Source organism: Phoca vitulina, unplaced genomic scaffold, assembly GCF_004348235.1.
Source record: "Phoca vitulina isolate PV1807 unplaced genomic scaffold, GSC_HSeal_1.0 scaffold16, whole genome shotgun sequence".
NCBI classification, from domain to species: domain Eukaryota; kingdom Metazoa; phylum Chordata; class Mammalia; order Carnivora; family Phocidae; genus Phoca; species Phoca vitulina.
Genome location: NW_022589719.1, coordinates 29,585 through 49,418, shown reverse-complemented (window position 1 = coordinate 49,418; position 19,834 = coordinate 29,585). Strand labels below are relative to the sequence as shown.

Genomic DNA, 19,834 nt, shown 5'->3' with positions numbered 1-19,834 from the left:
CCTTGTCCCTTTCTTATGTTTCTGTCTGTTCTCCATATATCCATTAAATGCATGCTAACTGAGCGAAGAGCTTCTTAAATTATATTTTTGCAGGTTTTATTCAGGAACACTGTGCCTGTCACTCAACGTAATTTCAACTTTCCGGCTAAATGACTTTTGTGCCAGTGATACCGGAGTCCTACAGCCATGTTCTTGCAGAGTTTGAGTCTCTGGATCCATTACTTTCAGCCTTGAGGCTGGACTCCAGTCGTCTAAAGGTGAATTTCTTGATCCTTGTAGCTGTTTCATGTTCATATTTGTATGTTCTGTGTGCTCTTTTATATATGCTCCCTGCCCTGTAGTTCTTTAAGTTTAATGGAATCTTGGGTGTTCTTCCCTGTGCTAGTAATACCTTACATACAAGTAGCATGTTCATAGCTCTTTTTTTCTTTTTTTAAAGATTTATTTGAGAGAGAGAGAGAGCGTGTGTGCATGTGAGCACAAGCTAGGGGTGAGGCAGAGGGAAAGGGAGAAGCAGACCTCCCCACTGAGCAGGGAGCCTGATGTGTGGGCCTCGATCCCAGGACCCCGGGACCATGACCTGAGCCGAGGGCGGATGCTTAACCAACTGAGCCACCCAGGTGCCCCTGTAGCTCTTTCTTGATTTACTTTTTGAGCTCTCATTTGAATTCTTTCCCATCCTTGAAAACCATGGTACTGATTGCTGAATTTTTTTCCCTTCACAATAATCTGTTTTTTTCTCAGAAAATAATGTATTTGATTGAAAATAAAATAGTATAAACGAGTATACCCTGTTGCATTTTAAGCAACATGAACCACTGTCGTTATACTAAGCTCATTCCAAAACAAGGAGTTTGATGTACCCTCCATTTTAGGAAACAGAGCAAAAGCTGTTAGTTCTGTGAGAAGAAGTATGTGCTCCCCTCAAACCCTGAGTTCTGATAAACTCAGGAATGACATGGTGAAGAACAAAATCTTATAACCAATTCCAAAATAATTTCATTTTTATACTTCTGCTCCCCCAAGTACTTTTGTAGCCTCTGAGCAAAAGAATAAGACATAATAGGCAAAGTAAAATGAACAACAATCATGAGGGTTGATTTCAGTTAGACTTTTTTAACCGCACATTATGGGATGTCCTACCTGGTGTAGTATGGCTTAACCAATAAAGGTGTTTATAACCCTGTTGGAAGCTATTGTTTCTGGGTTTAGTGTAGTGGCCCAATGATATCACTGAGGTACCAGGCTCTCCATCTTTCCTGTTCTATCATCATCCATATATTGGTTTTTAGTCACACTTGCAAAATAGGTGTCCTGGCTCCAGTCTTGATGTTTCCATTAGCATCTCAAGCAGGAAAGATGGGACCACAAGCAAAGACTTTCTTTTCTTTTTTCCCCCCTGGGTTTATTGTTTATTTTTTTATTTTTAAAAAATTTATTTTATTTTTAAAATTATTTTTATTTATTTATTTATTTTTAAGATTTTTATTTATTTGACAGAGAGAGACACAGTGAGAGAGGGGACACAAGCAGGGGGAGTGGGAGAGAGAGAAGCAGGCTTCCTGCCGAGCAGAGAGCCCGATGTGGGACTCGATCCCAGGACCCTGAAGGCAGATGCTTAACGAGTGAGCCACCCAGGCACCCTATTTTATTTTTTTTAAATCATGATAAGTGTACTTTTTTTAAGCAGTTTTTTTTTTTTTTTAGATTTTACTTAATTGAGAGAGTGAGAGAGAGAGCACTAGCAGGGGAGAGAGAGGGAGAAGCATGCTCCCCGCTGGGGCTCAATCCCAGGACCCTGAGATCATGACCTGAGCAGAATGCAGACTCTTAACCGACTGAGCCACCCAGCTGCCCCATGATAAGTGCACTTTTAATCCCCATCCCCTATTTCCCCCGTTCCCCCACCTACCTCCCCTTTGGTAACCATCAGTTTGTTCTCTATAGTTAAGATTGTCTGTTTCTTGGGGCACCTGAGTAGCTCAGTTGGTTAAGCATCCACTTGTCAGTTTTGGCTCAGGTCGTGATCTCAGGGTTGTGGGATCCAGCTCTGCACTGGGCTCCGTGCTGAGTGTGGAGCCTGCTTGGGATGCTTTCTCTCCTTTTCCCCCGACTCTCCCTCCCCCTCTTAAAAAAAAAAAAAAAAAAAGAGCCTGTTTCTTGGTTTGTTTCTCTAGCTCTTTTTTTTTTTTCCTTTGCTTATTTGTTTCTTAAATTCCACAGTGAGATCATATGGTATTTTATCTTTCTCTGACTTCACTTAGCATTATACACTCTAGCTCCATCCATGTGGGTGCAAATGGCAAGATTTCATTCTTTTTCTATGGCTGAGTAATATTCTGTTGTAGATATATACCACATTTTCTTTATCCATTCATTTGTCGATGGACACTTGAGCTACTTCCATAGTTTGGCTGTTGTAAATAACGCGGCAGTAAACGTAGAGGTGCATGTATCCCTCTGAATTAGTGTTTTTTAATTTTTTTTAAAAAAGTTATTTATTTGAGAGAGAGAGAGAGAGAATGCGCACAGAGGGAAAGGAAGAAGCAGACTCACCGCTGAGCAGAGAGCCCGATGCGGGGCTCAATCCCAGAACCCCGAGATCATGACCCAAGCCGAAGGTGGATGCTTAACTGCCTGAGCCACCCAGGCGCCCCATGTTCTTTGTATTTTTTGTGTAAATACCCAGTAGAGCAATTACTGGGTCCTAGAGTAGTTCTGCTTTTAATTTTTTGAGGAATCTCCATACTGTTTTCCACAGCGGCTGCGCCGGTTTTCATTCCCACCAACAGTGCAAAAGGGTTCCTTTTCTCCACATCCTTGCCAACACTTGTTTCTTGTGTTTTTGATTTTAGCCATTCTGATAGGTAGGAGGTGATGTCTTATTTTGGTTTTGATTTGCATTTCCCTGATGATGAGTGATATTGAGCATCTTTTCATGTATCTGTTGGCCATCTGTATGTCCTCTTTGGAAGAATGTTTGTTCATGTCATCTGCCCATTTTTTAATCAGATTGTTTTTTGGATATTTTGGGTTTTTGAGTATTGAGTTGTATAAGTTATTTATATATTTTGGATACTAACCCTTAATCGGATATGTTGTTTGTAAATATCTTCTCCCATTCAGTAGGTTGCCTTTTAGTTTTGTTGATTGTTTCCTTTGTTGTGTAGAAACTTTTTATTTTGATATAGTCCCACTAGTTTATTTTGGCTTTTATTTTCTTTGCCTCAGGAGACATATCTAGAAAAATGTTGTTGTGGCCAATGTCCGAGATAACTGCCTATGCTCTCTTCTTGGATTTTTATGGTTTCAGGTCTCACATTTAGGTCTTTAATCCATTTTTAGTTTATTTTTGTGTATGGGGTTAGAAAGTGGTCCAGTTTCATTCTTTTGCATGTGGCTGTCCAGTTTTCCCAGCACCATTTGTTGAAGAGACTGTTTTTTCCCATTGTTTATTTATTCCTCCTTTGTTGAAGATTAATTGACCTTATACTCGTGGGTTTATTTCTGGGTTTTCTGTTCTGTTCCATTGATCTATGTGTCTGTTTTTATGCCAGTACCATACTGTTTTAATTACTACCACTTTGTAACATAACTTGAAATCGAGACTTGTGATACCTCCAGTGTTTCAAGATTGCTTTGGCTCTTCAAGGCCTTCTGTAGTTTCTTTCGAGAAAGTGAGAGAGAGAACACAAGCAGGGGGAGTTGGAGAGGGAGACGCAGGCTTCCCGCTGAGCAGGGAGCCCGATGTGGGGCTCGATCCCAGGACTCTGGGATCATGACCTGAGCTGAAGGCAGATGCTTAACGAATGAGCCACCCAGGTGCCCCCTTTTGTAGTTTCATACAAATTTTGGGATTGTTTGTTGTAGTTCTGTGAAAAATGCTGTTGGTATTTTGATACAGATTGCATTAAATCTGTAGATTGTGTTGGGTAGTATAGACATTTCAACAATATTTGTTCTTCCAACCTGTGAGCATAGAACATCTTTCTTTTTCTTTTTCTTTTTTTTTTTGCATCATCTTGAATTTCTTTCATCGGTGTTTTATAGTTTTCAGAGTACAGGATTTTCATCTCTTTTGGTTAAATTTATTCTTTGATACTGTTTTTGGTGCAGTTGTAAATGGGATTTTTTTTTTTTAATTTCATTTTCTGCTGCTTCATTAATAGTGTATAGGAATGCAACAGATTTCTGTACATTGATTTTGTATCCTGTGACTTTACTGTATTTACTTTATCAGATCTGGTAGTTTTTTGGTGGAGTTCTTAGGGTTTTCTATATGTAGTACCATGTTATGTGCGAGTAGTGGGGGTGTTACTTCTTCCTTACTGATTTCAGTGCCTTTTATTTCTTTATGTTGTCTACTATCTGTGGCTAGGACTTCCAGTAGTATGTTGAGTAAAAGTGGTGAGATTGGACATCCTTGTCTTGTTCTGACCTTAGGGGAACAGGTCCATTTTAGCCCATTGAGTATGATGTCGTCTGTGGATTTTTCATAGAAGGTCTTTATTATGTTGAAGTATGTTCCCTCTGGACCTACTTTGCAGAGGATTTTTATCATGAATGGATTTTGTACCTTGTCAGGTGTTTTTTCTGCATCTATTGAAATGATTATATGGTTTTTATCCTTTTTCTTATTTATGTGATGTATCATGTTGATTGTTTGCGAATACTGAACCATCCTTGTATCCTGGGAATAAATCCCACTTAATTGGGTATGTGATTTTTTTAATGTATTGTTGGATTCAGCTTGCTAATATTTTGTCGAGGATATTTGCTTCGATATTCATGAGAGATATTGGCCTGTAGTTCTGTTTTTTGTGGTGTTTTTATCCAGTTTTGATATCAGGGTGGTAATAGCCTCATTGAATGAATTTGGAAGTTTTCCTTCCTCTTGTATTTTTTGGAATAGTTTGAGAAGAATAGGTAGTAAGTCTTATTTATTTATTTTAAAGATTTATTTGTTTGTTTTAGAGAGCAAGGGAGCAGTGTGCACATGCAGGTGGGGGGAGGGGCAGAGGAAGAGGGGGAGAGAGAGAACCCCAGGAAGACTCCCCACTGAGTGTGGATCCCGACTGGAGGACGGTACTTGATCCCACGACCCCAAGATCATGACCTGAGCCAAAACCAAGAGTCAGGAATACCTGGCTGGCTCAGTTGGTTAAGTGTCTGCCTTCAACTCAGGTCATGATCCTGAGGTCCTGGGATTAAGTCCCGCATAAGGCTCCCTGCTCAGCAGGGAGCCTGCTTCTCTCTCTGCCTGCTGCTCCCCCTGCTTGTGCATGCGCACTCCCTCGTGTTCGCTCTCTCTCTCTAATAAATAAATAAATAAATAAATAAATAAATAAATAAATAAAAATCTTTAATTAAAACAAAACAATGAAAACAAACCAAGAGTCGGATGCTCAACCAACTACTGAACCACCCAGGTGCCCCAGTAGTAACTCTTCTTTAAATGTTTCATAGTATTCTCTTGTGAAGCCATCTGGCCTTGGACTTTTGTTTGTTGGGAGTTTTTTGATTACTTCAGTTCAGTTTCATTGCTGGTAATTGGTCTGTTCAAATTTTCTATTTCCTCCTGCTTTAGTTTTGGGAGATTAAATTTCTAGGAACAGTTTTGGGAGATTATATTTCTAGGAACTTACCCATTTCTTTTAAGTTGTCCAGTTTGTTGGCATACAGGTTTTCATAATATTCTGTTACAGTTTTATTTCTGTGGTGTTGGTTATTTCTCCTCTTTCATTAGTGATTTTGTTTATTTGGGTCTTCTCTCTGGTTTTTTTTTTTTTAATGAGTCTGGCTACAGGTTTATCAATTTTATTGATCTTTTCAGAGAACCAGCTCCTGGTTTCACTGATCTGTTGTATTTTTTTAGTTTCTATATCATTTTTTTTTCTGCTCTAATCTTTATTATTTCCTTCCTTTTGCTTGGTTTAGGTTTTATCCTCCTTTTTCTAGCTCTTTTAGGTGTGAGGTTAGGTTGTTTTGAGATTTTTCTTGTGTCTTGATTGTAGGCCTGTATTGCTGTCAACTTCGCTCTTAGAACTACTTTTGCTGCATCAAAGATTTTGGACCGTTGTTTTCATTTTCATTTGTTTCCATGTAATTTTTTATTTCTTCTTTGATTTCTTGGTTGATCCATTCATTGTTTAGTAGCATATTATTTAATATCCATGTATTTGTGCTCTTTCCAAATTTTTTATTGTGGTTGATTTCTAGTTTCATAGTGTTGTGGTCAGAAAAGGTGCATGGTAGGACTTTGATTTTGTTTTAATTTATTGAGACTTGTTTTGTGGCCTAGTGTGTGATCTATTCTGGAAACTGTTCCATGTGCACTTGAAAGAGTGTGTATTCTGCTGTTTTAGGGTGGAATGTTCTGAATATGCCTGTTAAATTCATCTGGTGCAGCGTGTCATTCAAAGCCACTGTTTTCTTGTTGATTTTCTGTTTGGATGATTTATCCATCGATGTGAATAGGGTGTTCAAGTCTCCTACTATTATTGTATCATTATCCATTGTTTTTCAAAGGCTTTCTTTTCTTTAGACTCTGCCTTTTACCTAGTAAGGCAAACCTTTCTAAGAAACACTAGCAGGCTTATTATTAGCTGGATGTTAGTCACATAGCTCCCCCTAGCTTCAAGAGAAAATGGGTAATGGGGCACCTGGGTGGCTCAGTCAGTTAAGCATCTGCCTTTGGCTCAGGTCGTGATCTCACGGTCCTGGGATCAGAGCCCCATGTCAAGCTCCCTGCTCAGCGGGGAGCCTGCTTTTCCCTCTCCCTCTGCCTGCTGCTTCCCCTGCTTGTGCTCTCTCTCTCTCTGTCAAATAAATAAATACAATCTTAAAAAAGGAAAGAGAAACTGGGTAAATGAATATTTAGATTTTCCAGCTTCTGTGGTGGAAAGCAAGGTTGAGAGTGTTGGGAGTGTCTGTTCATCAGCCAAGCAACAAATTTTGCCACAGAATATTATTGGGCCCAGCATGGCCACTGTTTTTTTCTGGTGGATAAGGAAAGGAATCAGCAAGCTGAGCGTGGTTGGGGGAGACATAATTGACCTGCATCTCTGTCCTCCACAGTCCTACTTGTTCTAAAAGCTGTGGGTAGTTTGTGTGCCAATTATGTAGACTAGAAATGATTCAAGTGAGTAAATGGTTAAAGCATTGCTTTATCCCCTGGAGACTTACTTGATCTTTCATCCTTGTGGTCAACATTGGAATGACCTAGCCAAATTATGCAAAAGATGAATGGTCTGATAACTGGATTTTGCTAAGAGAAAATTACTCATTTGTACAGTTGAGCCTATTCAGTCATTTTGAGATTCAATTAAACATTTAAAACCAAAATGTTCTGTATGTTTCACTATACTAGAATGAAAGGGTGAGTGCCATTATGTGGTGGCCAACTGGGCAGGGGGTAGGGTTGGGGTAGGAACCTGCTACACAGATCCTTCGTATTTGTTTCCGGTAGTTAATTTGGTTATGTGACTATGATGATCTTGTCTGTTTAAATGTTTTTAGTGCACGAGCATAGCTGTGTCTCGGAAATGGTTGGCTTTGGGCAGTTCAGGAGGAGGACTCAATCTCATTCAGAAAGAAGGCTGGAAGCACAGGCTTTTTCTTTCACACAGGGTAAGATTAAGGGTAGTCCTGTCATACCATTTCGACTACCTTTCGTAAATTCGAATTTCTCTATTATGCATAATCATTTGGAGTAAAAGGGGAATGTAAATCTTGAGATTTAAAAGTAAAAAATGAACATTTTTGAGACACCTAATATTTTTCCTTTTGTGTTACAGGAAGGTGCAATTTCTCAGGTTGCCTGTTGTTTACATGATGATGATTATGTTGCTGTAGCTACCAGGTGAGAAACTCCTTTAAAATGATCTGATCTTTCCTAAATACATTTTATTTTATTTTATTTTATTTTATTTTATTTTATTTTATTATTTTTTTGAGAATGAGCCCTCATGCCAGCAGGGGGAGGGGCAGAGGAAGAGGGAGAGAAAGAATCCCAAGCAGGCTGTCTGCTGAGTGTGGAGCCCGATGCCATGCAGGGGTTCCATCTATGACCCTGAGATCATGACCTGAGCCAAAATCAAGAGTCCAAAGACACTTAACTGACTGAGCCACCCAGGTGACCCTCTAAATACAGTTTAAATTGACAGATATATTTGTATGTTTGTTAGGGTGGCCAACCATCCTGGTTTGCCTATGATTGTCCCCAATTTTAGCACTGAAAGTCTCGTGTCCTAAGGAAATCTCTCAGTTCCCTGCAAACCAGGACAGATAGATAGTTGGTCACTATGGTTTATGGAAAATGTCAGTGTGAGGCAACAATATTTCAGTGGCCTTAAAAGAGAAAGGTAACAGAGATAATTTAGAAAGTCTAAGTTCTCTTGTACTAGATAGGTGGACTAAAGCAAGGAAATTAGTACCTTGACTTTCTACTTTTTTTTTTTTTTTTGAAGAACAGGAGTTTGCATGTATATTTAATATAATTGATACTGTGATACAAAGAAATTGCACCTTTTTCACCATTGCCAAAAATCTGCCTCTGTGACTCATTTTCTTGCAGTCAAGGTCTCGTAGTTGTTTGGGAATTAAATCAGGAGCGTCGTGGGAAACCAGAACGAATTTATGTGTCTTCAGAGCATAAAGGCCGAAAAGTTACAGCTCTCTGTTGGGACACAGCTCTTCTTAGAGTTTTTGTAGGTGATCATATGGGGAAAGTTTCTGCCATCAAACTTAACACTTCTAAACAAGCAAAGGTAAGAATCAGTCCAGTTCTTTGTGTATGTGGGTGAGATATAAGATACTGTCTTACATAATTTCAATTGAAGGACACAATTATATCTATTATATTTCTTGGGGGACTGATCTAGAGCCCAGACTATTAATTTTGAGGAGACTTGTTTGTGTGTAGTACATATAGTAGCCTGGTTTAGCTTGATACTGTTGCAGGGTATCTTTTGTGAGTTAACTTCAATAATTTGCACATTGTCTATTACAGTACTCTGTAATTCACCTGTATGGCACACTTAAATTAAGCATTAATACTAGAGTATTAATAAAGTTAAGATGCGGGACACCCGTCTGCCTTCAGTTCGGGTCATGATCGCAGGATCCTGGGATTGAGTCCCACATCGGGCTCCATGCTCAGTGGGGAGCATGCTTCTTCCTGTGTCTGCCCCTCCCCCTGCTTGTCCGCGTGCTCTTGCTCTCTCTCTCTCGCTCTCTCTGACAAATAAATAAAATCTTTAAAAAAAAAATAAAGATAAGATGCCTCTTTTTTTTCTTTCCTTTTTTTTATTTTGAGAGAGAGAGAATAAATGGGGGTAGGGACAGAGGGAGAGAATCTTTCAGACTCCTCGCTGAGCTCAGAGCCCGATGCAGGGCTTGATCCCAGGACCTATGAGATCACGACCTGAGCTGAAACCAAGAGTTGGACGCTTAACTGACTGAGCCACCCAGGTGCCCCGATAAGATGCCTCTTTATTAGTTGTGTGAACAAAATGGGAAACATAGAAATGGTATCAGTTGTCCAGGCTCCTATTCTCCTGGTCCCTGTTTAGAAGAAACTCATGAGTCTAGGTATATTTTTTTCTCAGAATGGATGTAACTTACCGTAAATTGAACCTTAAAAGGTACCTCCTGGATTGTGTTCAACTGCCGGGGTCCCAGGCTTCCTGCTACAGTTGTTGGAGTAGAAGGGTTAAGTTTCAGGTTATCCTAACAGAATGCTCCTGTCTCTCATTAAGGCAGAGCAGACCAAATTCTTACTGTCCCTCTTCTCTAAAATTGTTGTAGTGGGGAGCTTGGCTTATTTCCACATAGGATCTTTGCAGGAAAGAAGAAATCTAACTACCATTGGCTTAATTATTTTGTTTTAATTAACACATAAGAATATTCTTCTGATTTGGCCATGGTAACCCATCAAAGTTACCTCTAGATTCCTAACATATTTTTGATCCCAAAAAACATTCGGAACCTTACAGGTAGTATAGCCCTAATTTGTCTTTTTTTCCAAAGGGAGAAGTACTGTTTTCGGTGTGACAAAGTTCTGTCACATGTTCCCAAACTTGCTTTTATCTTTGTCATTCCAGCTTCTAAGATTAGATAACCAGAAACAGAGCCTTAAGAGTTGTCTTCTACAGTTATGTAACAAAGTATTTCACAGCTTTTTAAATGAGTGAAACTTTGATATCCTAATAGGCAAATTAAATTTTGGCCCATTTAAAATTTTTATTTTGCTATCCAAAATTATTTTCACTTAAAAGGTAAAGAGAAAGAAATTGTATGGGTATGTAAAGATGAGTCTTCTTTCCTTGTCATGTCTCTTTTAGGCAGCTGCTGCCTTTGTGATGTTTCCTGTTCAGACGGTAACAACAGTTGACTCCTGTGTTGTGCAGTTAGATTATTTGGATGGAAGACTACTTATATCTTCACTTACTCGATCCTTCTTGTGTGACACTGAGAGGTATATTGACCAACCATGAGTCATAGGTTATGCAGAATTCTAGAACTCTCAGAGACTTAGAAGTCATCTAGCCCAAACCCCTTCGTTCAGTAATACAGATGCTAATGAGGAACCAGCTGTGTGCAAGCTGATGTTAGAGAATAGGAAAGACGGGAGACTGAGACAGTCCAGTGGGCAACTAAGACAGATGTTCAGTTAACTCCATGAAGTATGGTCAAAGGACCTTGAGGGAAGGCCCGACAAAGGCCTGTTTTAATATGGGGAATCAGGAAGTCTTCCTTGATTGAATTTGTTGTTGTTGAGATTTGTTGTATGTTTAATAGAATTTTACTAATGGGTAAAATTGGGTGAAGAATAATTAAGAGCTTAGTGAAGCTGACAGATATTTTACCAAAATCTCAAGGGTGGAACCAAAGGTTCAGTGAATGGCAAAGGAGTGTTTCTCTGAACAGATTGGTCTCTGAAACACCAGAACAAAATAGGAAACAACTTGGAATAAGTATTATGTATCACTGTGCTAAAGTTCCTCAGCCATCCTCACTGCAGGGAAATTTTCACTCCTGATTCTTTTTTCCCCACTACCATATTCTTCAGGACCAGCCACCCTTTTGAATATTTATTAAGGAAAATTTTGAGCATACATAAAAGAGTATTGTATATTGAATCCCCATGAAACCACTCAGCAGCTTCAATAATTTTGATGATGATTTTTGGTAGGCAAATTTGGAGTAAGAGGGGAAGGAAGGGACATTCTAGCAGGAAGGAACAGCCTCTTGGGGAAAAGTGAGAAAGAATTAGGCATATTTTAAAACCTACCAGCCTGGCTTAAGTAGGGGAGTTGGGGAAGATCAAGTTGGTAAATTGGCACCATAGAGTGACAGCCTTAAATGTCACATTAATTAAGTGGGTTCTCAGGTCATTTTAAGAAAGTGTGCATATAGAATATCAGGATTTGAAAATTGATGTCCTTAGAATTCTCCAGGCTTGGAAAGTCTTAATTTCCAGGAGTTTATACATCTCAATTAGAAGGCTGCTATTCTAGAAAGCAGGAGATTATTACAAAAGGTTTGAAGGAATGTATTCGGAGTCAGGGATGGTAGAGGGAAGGTTGGGGAGAAGGTATACTATGTATTTATTTTCTTGGATGGGAAAGGCATGTGGAAAGGAGGCCAGTTATAGCAGGTGGCAGGTGTCTGATACCAGAGAACCTAGCTGGACAGCAGAGAGGCAAGGCTTTGAGATGCACCTGGTCAGTTTACATGGAATTAGTGGGAAGGAGGATGTACTTGGTTCTGACTTGTCTCAGACAAGTTAGACTTCTCTGAAGTTAGACTTAGAGAATTGGAGATCATCTAGTGTCACCCTTTCATTCTTGCAGATCAGAAAGCCTAGGCATCCCAAGTGATAGAGCATGCCTACAAGACTAGAACTTTTCTGTCTCAATTCTGTGCCTCTGCTCTTATCTCACAGTTCCCCCAAAACATCCTTTGACGTTGGACCTTTGGCCATTAACTCCACACTTGAGATTTTTAAAGTATTAACTTCACCAAGTTCCTAACTATTTTTGTCTGTAGATTTTCAAGTTTTCCAAGGGACCCAATTTAGAAAGATACATGATAGACTTTTTAAAATAAAGAGCTAAATAAGTAGAGGTTTATTTTTCCTTCTGTGCAATGGAGTTGCTATTCATCATTTTCCCATTCACAGGGATGTGGCTAGAGTTGGTTATGAGAATAACATAGATTCTGCTGCTAGAATAACATGTTAAAGAAATGCCCACTTCCTGTTAACTGGAATTCAGTATGGGGGGAAATGGATAGTACAATAATTTTAAAAATACATTTATGTTTAAAATTTTTTGTTTGTTTCAACCTATATTCCCTCCCAACAAACAGCATTTTTTTTTTTTTTTTAAGTGGGCTATACACCCAGCATGGAGCCCAATGCGGGGCTTAAACTCATGACCCTGAGATCAAGACCTGAACTCTGAGATCAAGAGTCAGACGCTTAACCGACTGAGCCATCCAGGCGCACCAGCATTTTTATTTTTGAAAAGGGGGCTCTTAGTAACTAATTGAAGGGATAGATATGAATTTTCTTCTCCTGCCAGCCACTGGCTACTTTCTGTTAGTATTGTTGATGAGCAAGGTAGATCCCAGGAAGGAATAGAAAAAATAGAAACAAAGAACTATGGTATAGGGGAGAGAACATTGACTAATGGAGCCTGACAATATGATTGCAAATTCTGGCTCTGCCACTTTTTAAGCCATGCCATATGTTGGTTTCCCCATCCAGAAGGTGGAGATAGTTTTAAGGATTAACTAAGATAACGTATATGAAATACTTACTAGCCTTGTGCCTGTTACATATTTGAAAATGTAGAAAGCAAGGTTAATGAGCATACGAGTAAGAATGAGTTGCCTATATTTGTTCACTCAGCAAACATTTATTGCACTCTTCTGGACCCTTAGCACTGTATTAAGCATCATAGAGGATATAAGGTAGTCAAGAAATAATTTCCCAAATAAGGAACATAAGTAATAAATCCATAACTTCTTAGATGGCTCTGTATGCATTTCGAGGCACTTTCACATCCATGTTCTCAGGGTATGTACTGTTCTTACAGTTCATATACTAAAGCTGAGGTTACATTTTACTCATGAAACAAATAAGTACAGGGATATTTATTAAATTATGTCTAAGGTCACCTTGTAAAGTCACACCAGAGAGCATATGAGATCATTCTCTACTAGAAGAGTTTGAGTATATAGAGCACTGCAATGTCTGGTTAGTGCTTTCTGTAGGCCAGATGCTGTGCCTGGGCATTAAACTAAAGAAGAGCAAGAAATGGCTTTTGTCTTAAAGAAGGTCGTAATCTATTGTTCTAATAGACACAGTTGCCCTGTATAATGTGGTGAGTGCCCTGGGAAGCATGTAATTCAGCTTATGGGCATCGAAGAAGTCTCTTAGCGGAAGAATGATGAAGTCCTAAAGAATAAGGAAAGCAGGTTTTAGGATGAGACACCTTCACATTGTCACTTTCCATGTTCCCAGGCAGTGTACTAAGCTCTTCTGTCGATTTAGTTTACGTAATCATAAGGGAACAGAATGTTCGAAGTTGCAGAGTTTCAGAAGGACTCAGCATTTGGAGGAAAGAGTGAGGAGTTTACTGGGTGTTTGTAGTACGGGAATGGCTGGAAGACAGGGTTGGAGAGGTAGCTTAGTAGCTTCCATGGAGTGTCCACCTTTTACAGGCGATTTGGGATGGATTTTTTAAATAATTTGTCAATAGGATTTAAGGATGTATGAAGTGGTTTGCTAGCACTCATTTTGTAGATTTGAAAGGGGCCTTCTATTAATTATGAGCCCCTATTCTGTGGATAATAAACTGAGTACTAATGTGAAGTGGTTTGCTTCCTGTTATAGAAATAGTTAATGGCAAATCAAAGCTAGAGCCCTGTTTTGACTTTCCAAACTGCTGTTCTTTCCAGAGAGGACATTATGGGAGTGGTTATTATGGCCATGCTGCTTTGTAGTGCCATTGTTTTTGACTTTTTTTTAATAAGTAAACATGCTTTCTCTTCTTTTTTGGGGATTAGAGAAAAATTTTGGAGAATCGGAAGCAAGGAAAGAGATGGAGAATACGGAGCTTGTTTCTTCCCTGGAAGATGCTCCTCAGGCCAGCAACCCCTAATATATTGTGCTCGCCCTGGCTCCAGGATGTGGGAAGTGAACTTTGATGGGGAAGTTATAAGTACACATCAGTTTAAGAAACTCCTCTCGTCACCACCTCTCCCTGTGATTACTCTAAGGTAATGATTTGTATGGCTGGTAGGGACAATGTAAGGAATTTAATTGCAGGAGTTGTGTTGAAATCTCTAATATTCTAGATGAGTTAAAGATTTTACTATGCCTTCTAAGAGTGAAGGAGAATTTCTGTTAAAGACTTAGAGAAACCAAAAAGTCTTTAACCAGTTATCTTTGGTATGATTAAAGTAGATTGAACAGAGGCAGATGAGTTAGATACAGCAAAACTTTTCCTATGTAGGGAACAGCATACTATTATGTTGTGATTCAATCATTAACAGACTGTTTACTTCCTAGATCAGATCCTCAGTATGATCATACAGTTGGATCCTCCCAATCTTTGTCTTTCCCCAGACTCTTGCATGTTAGGTAAGTTTCTCCGTTTGATCTTTCAGAAAAAAAAAAACAAAAGCAAAAACAAAAACCACTTTTTCTCTTTGCTTCTTGTTCACAGGCAGTTAGCTTTTTATTTAAGATTTTATTTATTTGAGAGAGCGAGAGAGAGAGACAAGCCAGGAGTGAGGCAGGGGGAGAAGCAGACTCCCCGCTGAGCAGGGAATCTGATGCGGGACTCAATCCTAGGACCCCGGGATCATGACCTGAGCCAAAGGCAGACACTTAACCAACTGAGCCACCTGGGTGCCCTGGCAGTTAGCTTTGTTTTTGTTTTTTAAAGATTTTATTTATTTGACAGAGAGACACAGCCAGAGAGGGAACACGAGCATGGGGAGTGGGAGAGGGAGAAGCAGGCTTCCCACGGAGCAGGGAGCCTGATGTGGGGCTTGATCCCAGGACCCTGGGATCATGACCTGAGCTGAAGGCAGACGCTTAATGACTGAGCCACCCAGGCGCACCCCCGGCAGTTAGCTTTTTAAAAGGTTTTTGTACTAAACTGTTTTTGAAAAATTAGGAGATGCCTATGTTACATGAAGTGTTATAAGAGGAATAAAAAGATCATAGAAATATGCTGCTTTTTTTTGGTTTCAAATTGACCTCAACCAATTGGACAGTCTGTAATTGTCAGGGACATTCTGATAATTAGAGCTAAGAACTGTCGGTACTGTTCCTTTCATAATCTCCCCTACCTGGTGGGAGGTTACAGTGAAAGCAAGTCTCAGACTGAAGTCAGCCACACATGTGTATGTCAGAAACCTAATTGTAGAACTTTTCCTTGTAAGCTTGGTAAGCTTTCAACTCTGTGTCCTTTAGGTGCTCTGACAAGTACCTTGCATGAAAGATCTGCTTGAGGCACATATTCTAACCATATTCTAACATTTTTTTAGACGGGGAGAGCACAGAGGGTGAGTGAGAGGGAGAAGCAGACTCCCTGCTGAGCAGAGAGCCGGATGTGGGGCTCGATCCCAGGACCTTGAGATCATGACTTGAGCTGAAGGCAGATGCTTAACTGACTGAGCCACCCAGGCGCCCCACATTCAGCCATATTCTAACATCAGGGTTCGGCTAGCCTTCCAGTTGGATTAGGTGCAAAAGTCCACTATTAAGTGGCAGCACAGAGTGCCACCAAAGGCTGGGTTTGCCGATTCTTATATCTTGTTCTACACGTGTGGTAGTGCCGGTGTATGATTTCCAGCCAATCTCTGTATCTTGAACTCATTTCATCAGTGGATATTATTTCTAATATCCCTTAGACTAATGTATAAGATCTCTAAAGCAGATTCAGAGAATGTTATTTTAGAGGTTGTTTTAGGATAGTCTGATTGGGTTCTTTCATCAAAGGCTAACTAACTGCTCTTAGAATGTGATTTAAAAAAAAAAAACAAGTCTTGAAATGTTAACTAATTGCCCCTAATGTACGTATATGTCACACTGCCTACACTGACGTATTTAAAATTAAATTGTAGACAATTTAACATATTCCTAATTCGCTCCGAAAATGACTGAGAAAAGATGACTATTTGCTCATAATTAGATAAAGCATATTAGAAACTCTTGCTTTATGGCACTTATTATGATTTATAATTACATATTCATAAAACATTTATGTCTGTCTTACTCTTAGACAGTTGCATAAGGGCTTTGTGTCTGTTTTGTTCCTTACATTATTCTCAGCACTTGGCATAGTGTCTGGCACGGGATAGACACTTGCTGACCGTGGTTTGATTTGCGAGGAAGCCCTTTACCCAAGAGTGTGTTTTCTAATGGCAAGGCCGCAGTCGGCTTGGTTCTCCCGGTAGAGTTATTCCTTTGAGTTAAGCTATTTAAAGCTCCTGTTACAGTTTCTGCCATAGCATACAAAGCCCTTGATGATCTGGGTCTGCCTACTCCGCAGCTTAGGTAATAATTAATGCCACTTTGAAGCCTGTGCTGACTCCTCCAGCAGGATTAGATTAGACACTTACTCCCAGGCGCTATTGTCACATCTTGTTCATTCCTCTGTCACCACCCTTCTTTCACTGTACCATGAATATCCAAGCCAGCACCAGATTGTCAACTCCTTTGCTATGGGCTCGGTCTTAGACACACAGAAGGCTCTCAAGTAACAGCTCAGTTAAACAATTCAATAAAGATTTTTTTTTTTTTTTAAACATGAGTAGGAGGGCTTTTTGTTTGTTTACTTTTTTCCCCACCTATATGCTTGTGTCCAATGGTAACCTTTACTGTTACACCCACAAATCCCAAAGGAAGCAAATTTATATACTTTGTTTTCTTTTGGGCAAACAGTATCACTTTCCCTTCCTTGACTTTTATTTTATTTTATTATTTTTTTAAAGATCTTATTTATTTGAGAGAGAGAGATAGCGAGAGCAGGAACACAAGCAGGGGGAGTGGGAGAGAAAAAAGCAGGCTTCCCGCTGAGCAGGGAGCCCGACTTGGGACTCGATCCCAGGACCCTGGGATCATGACCTGAGCCGAAGGCAGACGCTTAATGACTGAGTCACCCAGGTGCCCCTCCTTTCCTTGACTTTTAAAGCAGTGCTCTTAGGCTGTGTCCTAGTCTGTTTATTATCAATGAAAGTACAAGGGAATGAGGGATGTATAAATTACAAAGTATGAGCTCACAGAAGCCCCCCACCCTAAGATTTCCTAAGGAATCTTTCCAAGCCGAGTATCAAGTTTAGTGTCAAAATCATGATCTTGCATCTCTACTCAGGGATCCTCTGGCTTCTTATTTTTTTCTTCTTTGGCTCCTGAACGTAGCCTTCTAGTTTTTCTTCCTTCGGATTAGCATTCTGACCATTTCTTCCATCTTTGTGTCAAAGATTATTTTCTCATAGGGACAGTGACCTTGTCTTACATTGGCAAAATGTTTAATATTTGTGTGAGGACCTAGTTCCTTTTAAATATCACTCCTAGTGTTTCATAGCCACATAGTACCATTTTTAGTATTCTTGGGGGTATAAATAAAAAAAAGTCCCTATTTTTTTGTTGTTGTTGATTAGAGAGTGCATGCGTGCACGCGTTGGGAGGAGGGGCAGAGGGAGAGGGAGAGAGAAGCTCAAGTCAGACCCCCAGCTGAGCATGGAGGCTGACACAGGGCTCGATCTCATGACCCTGAGATCACTACCTGAGCCGAAATCAAGAGTCAAACGCTTAACCAGCTAAGCCACCCAGGTGCCCCAGTGTCGTTCTTTTGTTGGAGAGATGTGGTGTTTCTACAAAAAGTTTAACAATAATAAAAAAGAAGGGTTGCAACAGTGCAGTACGTGACTAAGTGCCATATGAACAGGGTTGACAGGAAATAGGGTGAGTGCAGAAGGAAGAGCAGTTGCTGTGGGCTCTTGGAGGATTCTCAGAGGATTCCAGAGGGGAGTAACACTTCTGTGATCCTTGGGAGGTGGCTAGAGTGAGAGCATTATAAGCTGGGATGCCCTGACTGAGGGGAAGAAGCAGAGATGACCCATTGGTATATGAGAAATAGTAGCAGCCTTGAGAGAGTATATGAGTAAATATAAGCAGAGGAGTATGGAAAGAGATGAGCAGAGATGAAGAGTACCAGAGGACTGGAAAAGGTGGCCCAGGAAAGTGCAGTGTCCCAGAGTCCAGGGAGGAAGGAACAATCAGGAGGGTTGGCCCCTGCTTGAGCATCAAGAATAAAGGAAATAAGGAAGGGTTATTTGGTTTGGCACTTAAGAAATCTATGACTTTATGGAAATGCAGTATGTGGAATAGTCAGGGTTCTGGGTAATAGTTGGTGGGTGGGTCAGTGAGGGTAAATGAGGGAAGAAGTAGATTCTGTAAGGTGTAGAGTAAAATTTAGTCCACGTGTTGGAGCCAGACTTTCCTTGGGTCTATTATTTCATCTGAGTTTCAGGGGTTTTTGTTTTTGTTTTTATAAAACAGGGAAAAGCACACCTATCTTGATGAGTTGCCACAAGGTTAGATAATACAGAAAGAACCTTTGATAAAGATGCTGGCAGATAGTTGACCAGGAGTTTACAGACTTTTATTGCCTGCACACAACTAAGGGCATCAAAATAGTACTATCCCTAAATGTGGCTCGCTAGAGTGATTTGTGGTGGGGTATGTAGTTTGTTTTAAATGTGCCCTCTTCATACCAGTGATGGGAAGTTTAGCTGCTTTCACAAACATTAGATACAATACCAGCCTTTTCTTTTTTTAGAAGGTTTTTAGTGTATGTATCTAAATTTTTCCCAGTTTGGCACCATATTATGCTATTTTTTAAGGGGCTCTTGTTACAGACATAAAAGAGGTGTTAGGACTTGATTAACTGGATCACTGTTGTATTTTCTTTGTACAATCTCAGTTTAATAGCTGACGTGAGGGTCTGAATTCAGGGAATTAGATCATAAACTTCTGTATCCACGCAAACTAGAATTCTCTTAACTTCTTCCCTTTTCTTTTGTAGTGAGCACTGTGTGCTGACTTGGACAGAAAGAGGAATTTATATTTTCATTCCTCAGAATGTTCAAGTTCTTCTCTGGAGTGAAGTCAAAGGTAATTATATTTTTCTTCTTTATGTAATTTATTTTATTTTTAAGGATTTTATTTACTTATTTGAGAGAGAGAGAGAGAGAGAAAGCATGAGCAGGGTGAGGGGCAGGGGTAGAGGGCTCCCTGCTCCGACGCGGGGAACTCCGGGATCATGACCTGAGCCAAAGGCAGATGCTTAACCGACGGAGCCACCCATGTGTCCCCTTCCTTATAATTTTTAATCTCATGCTTGTGAAAGATTCAGTTATCGTAGGAGAATTCTTCTGCAGTGTGAAAAGTAGAAAAATAGACTGAGGTGGCGTTTCTTTTAAAGATTAATGTCGGGCGCCTGGGTGGCTCAGTCAGTTAAGCATCTACCTTCGGCTCAGGTCATGATCCCAGAGTCCCGGGAGTGAGCCCCACATTGGGCTCCCTGCACAGCGGGGGTCTGCTTCTCCCTCTACCCCTCACCCTGCTCGTGCACTCTCTCTTTCTCACTTGCTCTCTCTCTCTCAAATAAATAAAAATCTTTAAAAAAATAAAGATTAACGTCCTAGATGTTTCCCATTGTAATGTATTTCCCAAGCATACACTTGTGAATTTGTGTTCAGTTATTCAGTTTTTCATGGATAATATTATTTTTTATTTTTTATTTTT

The 19,834-nt window shown here is 39.9% G+C and overlaps 1 protein-coding gene across 3 annotated transcripts in view; it reads left to right on the top strand.

Annotated features, from left to right (window-relative positions):
* The window catches only part of HPS5 (HPS5 biogenesis of lysosomal organelles complex 2 subunit 2), a 45,907-nt gene that overhangs the window by 5,992 nt on the left and 20,081 nt on the right, over positions 1-19,834 (top strand). For all 3 annotated transcript variants that reach the window (XM_032413827.1, XM_032413825.1, XM_032413826.1), the window contains 8 exons: positions 94-257; positions 7,519-7,629; positions 7,797-7,861; positions 8,576-8,768; positions 10,344-10,477; positions 14,077-14,289; positions 14,582-14,653; positions 19,113-19,201. In XM_032413827.1, coding sequence (XP_032269718.1) covers positions 150-257; positions 7,519-7,629; positions 7,797-7,861; positions 8,576-8,768; positions 10,344-10,477; positions 14,077-14,289; positions 14,582-14,653; positions 19,113-19,201 — 985 coding nt within the window. In that variant the 5' untranslated portion in view covers positions 94-149. The remainder of the gene's footprint in view (positions 1-93; positions 258-7,518; positions 7,630-7,796; positions 7,862-8,575; positions 8,769-10,343; positions 10,478-14,076; positions 14,290-14,581; positions 14,654-19,112; positions 19,202-19,834) is intronic.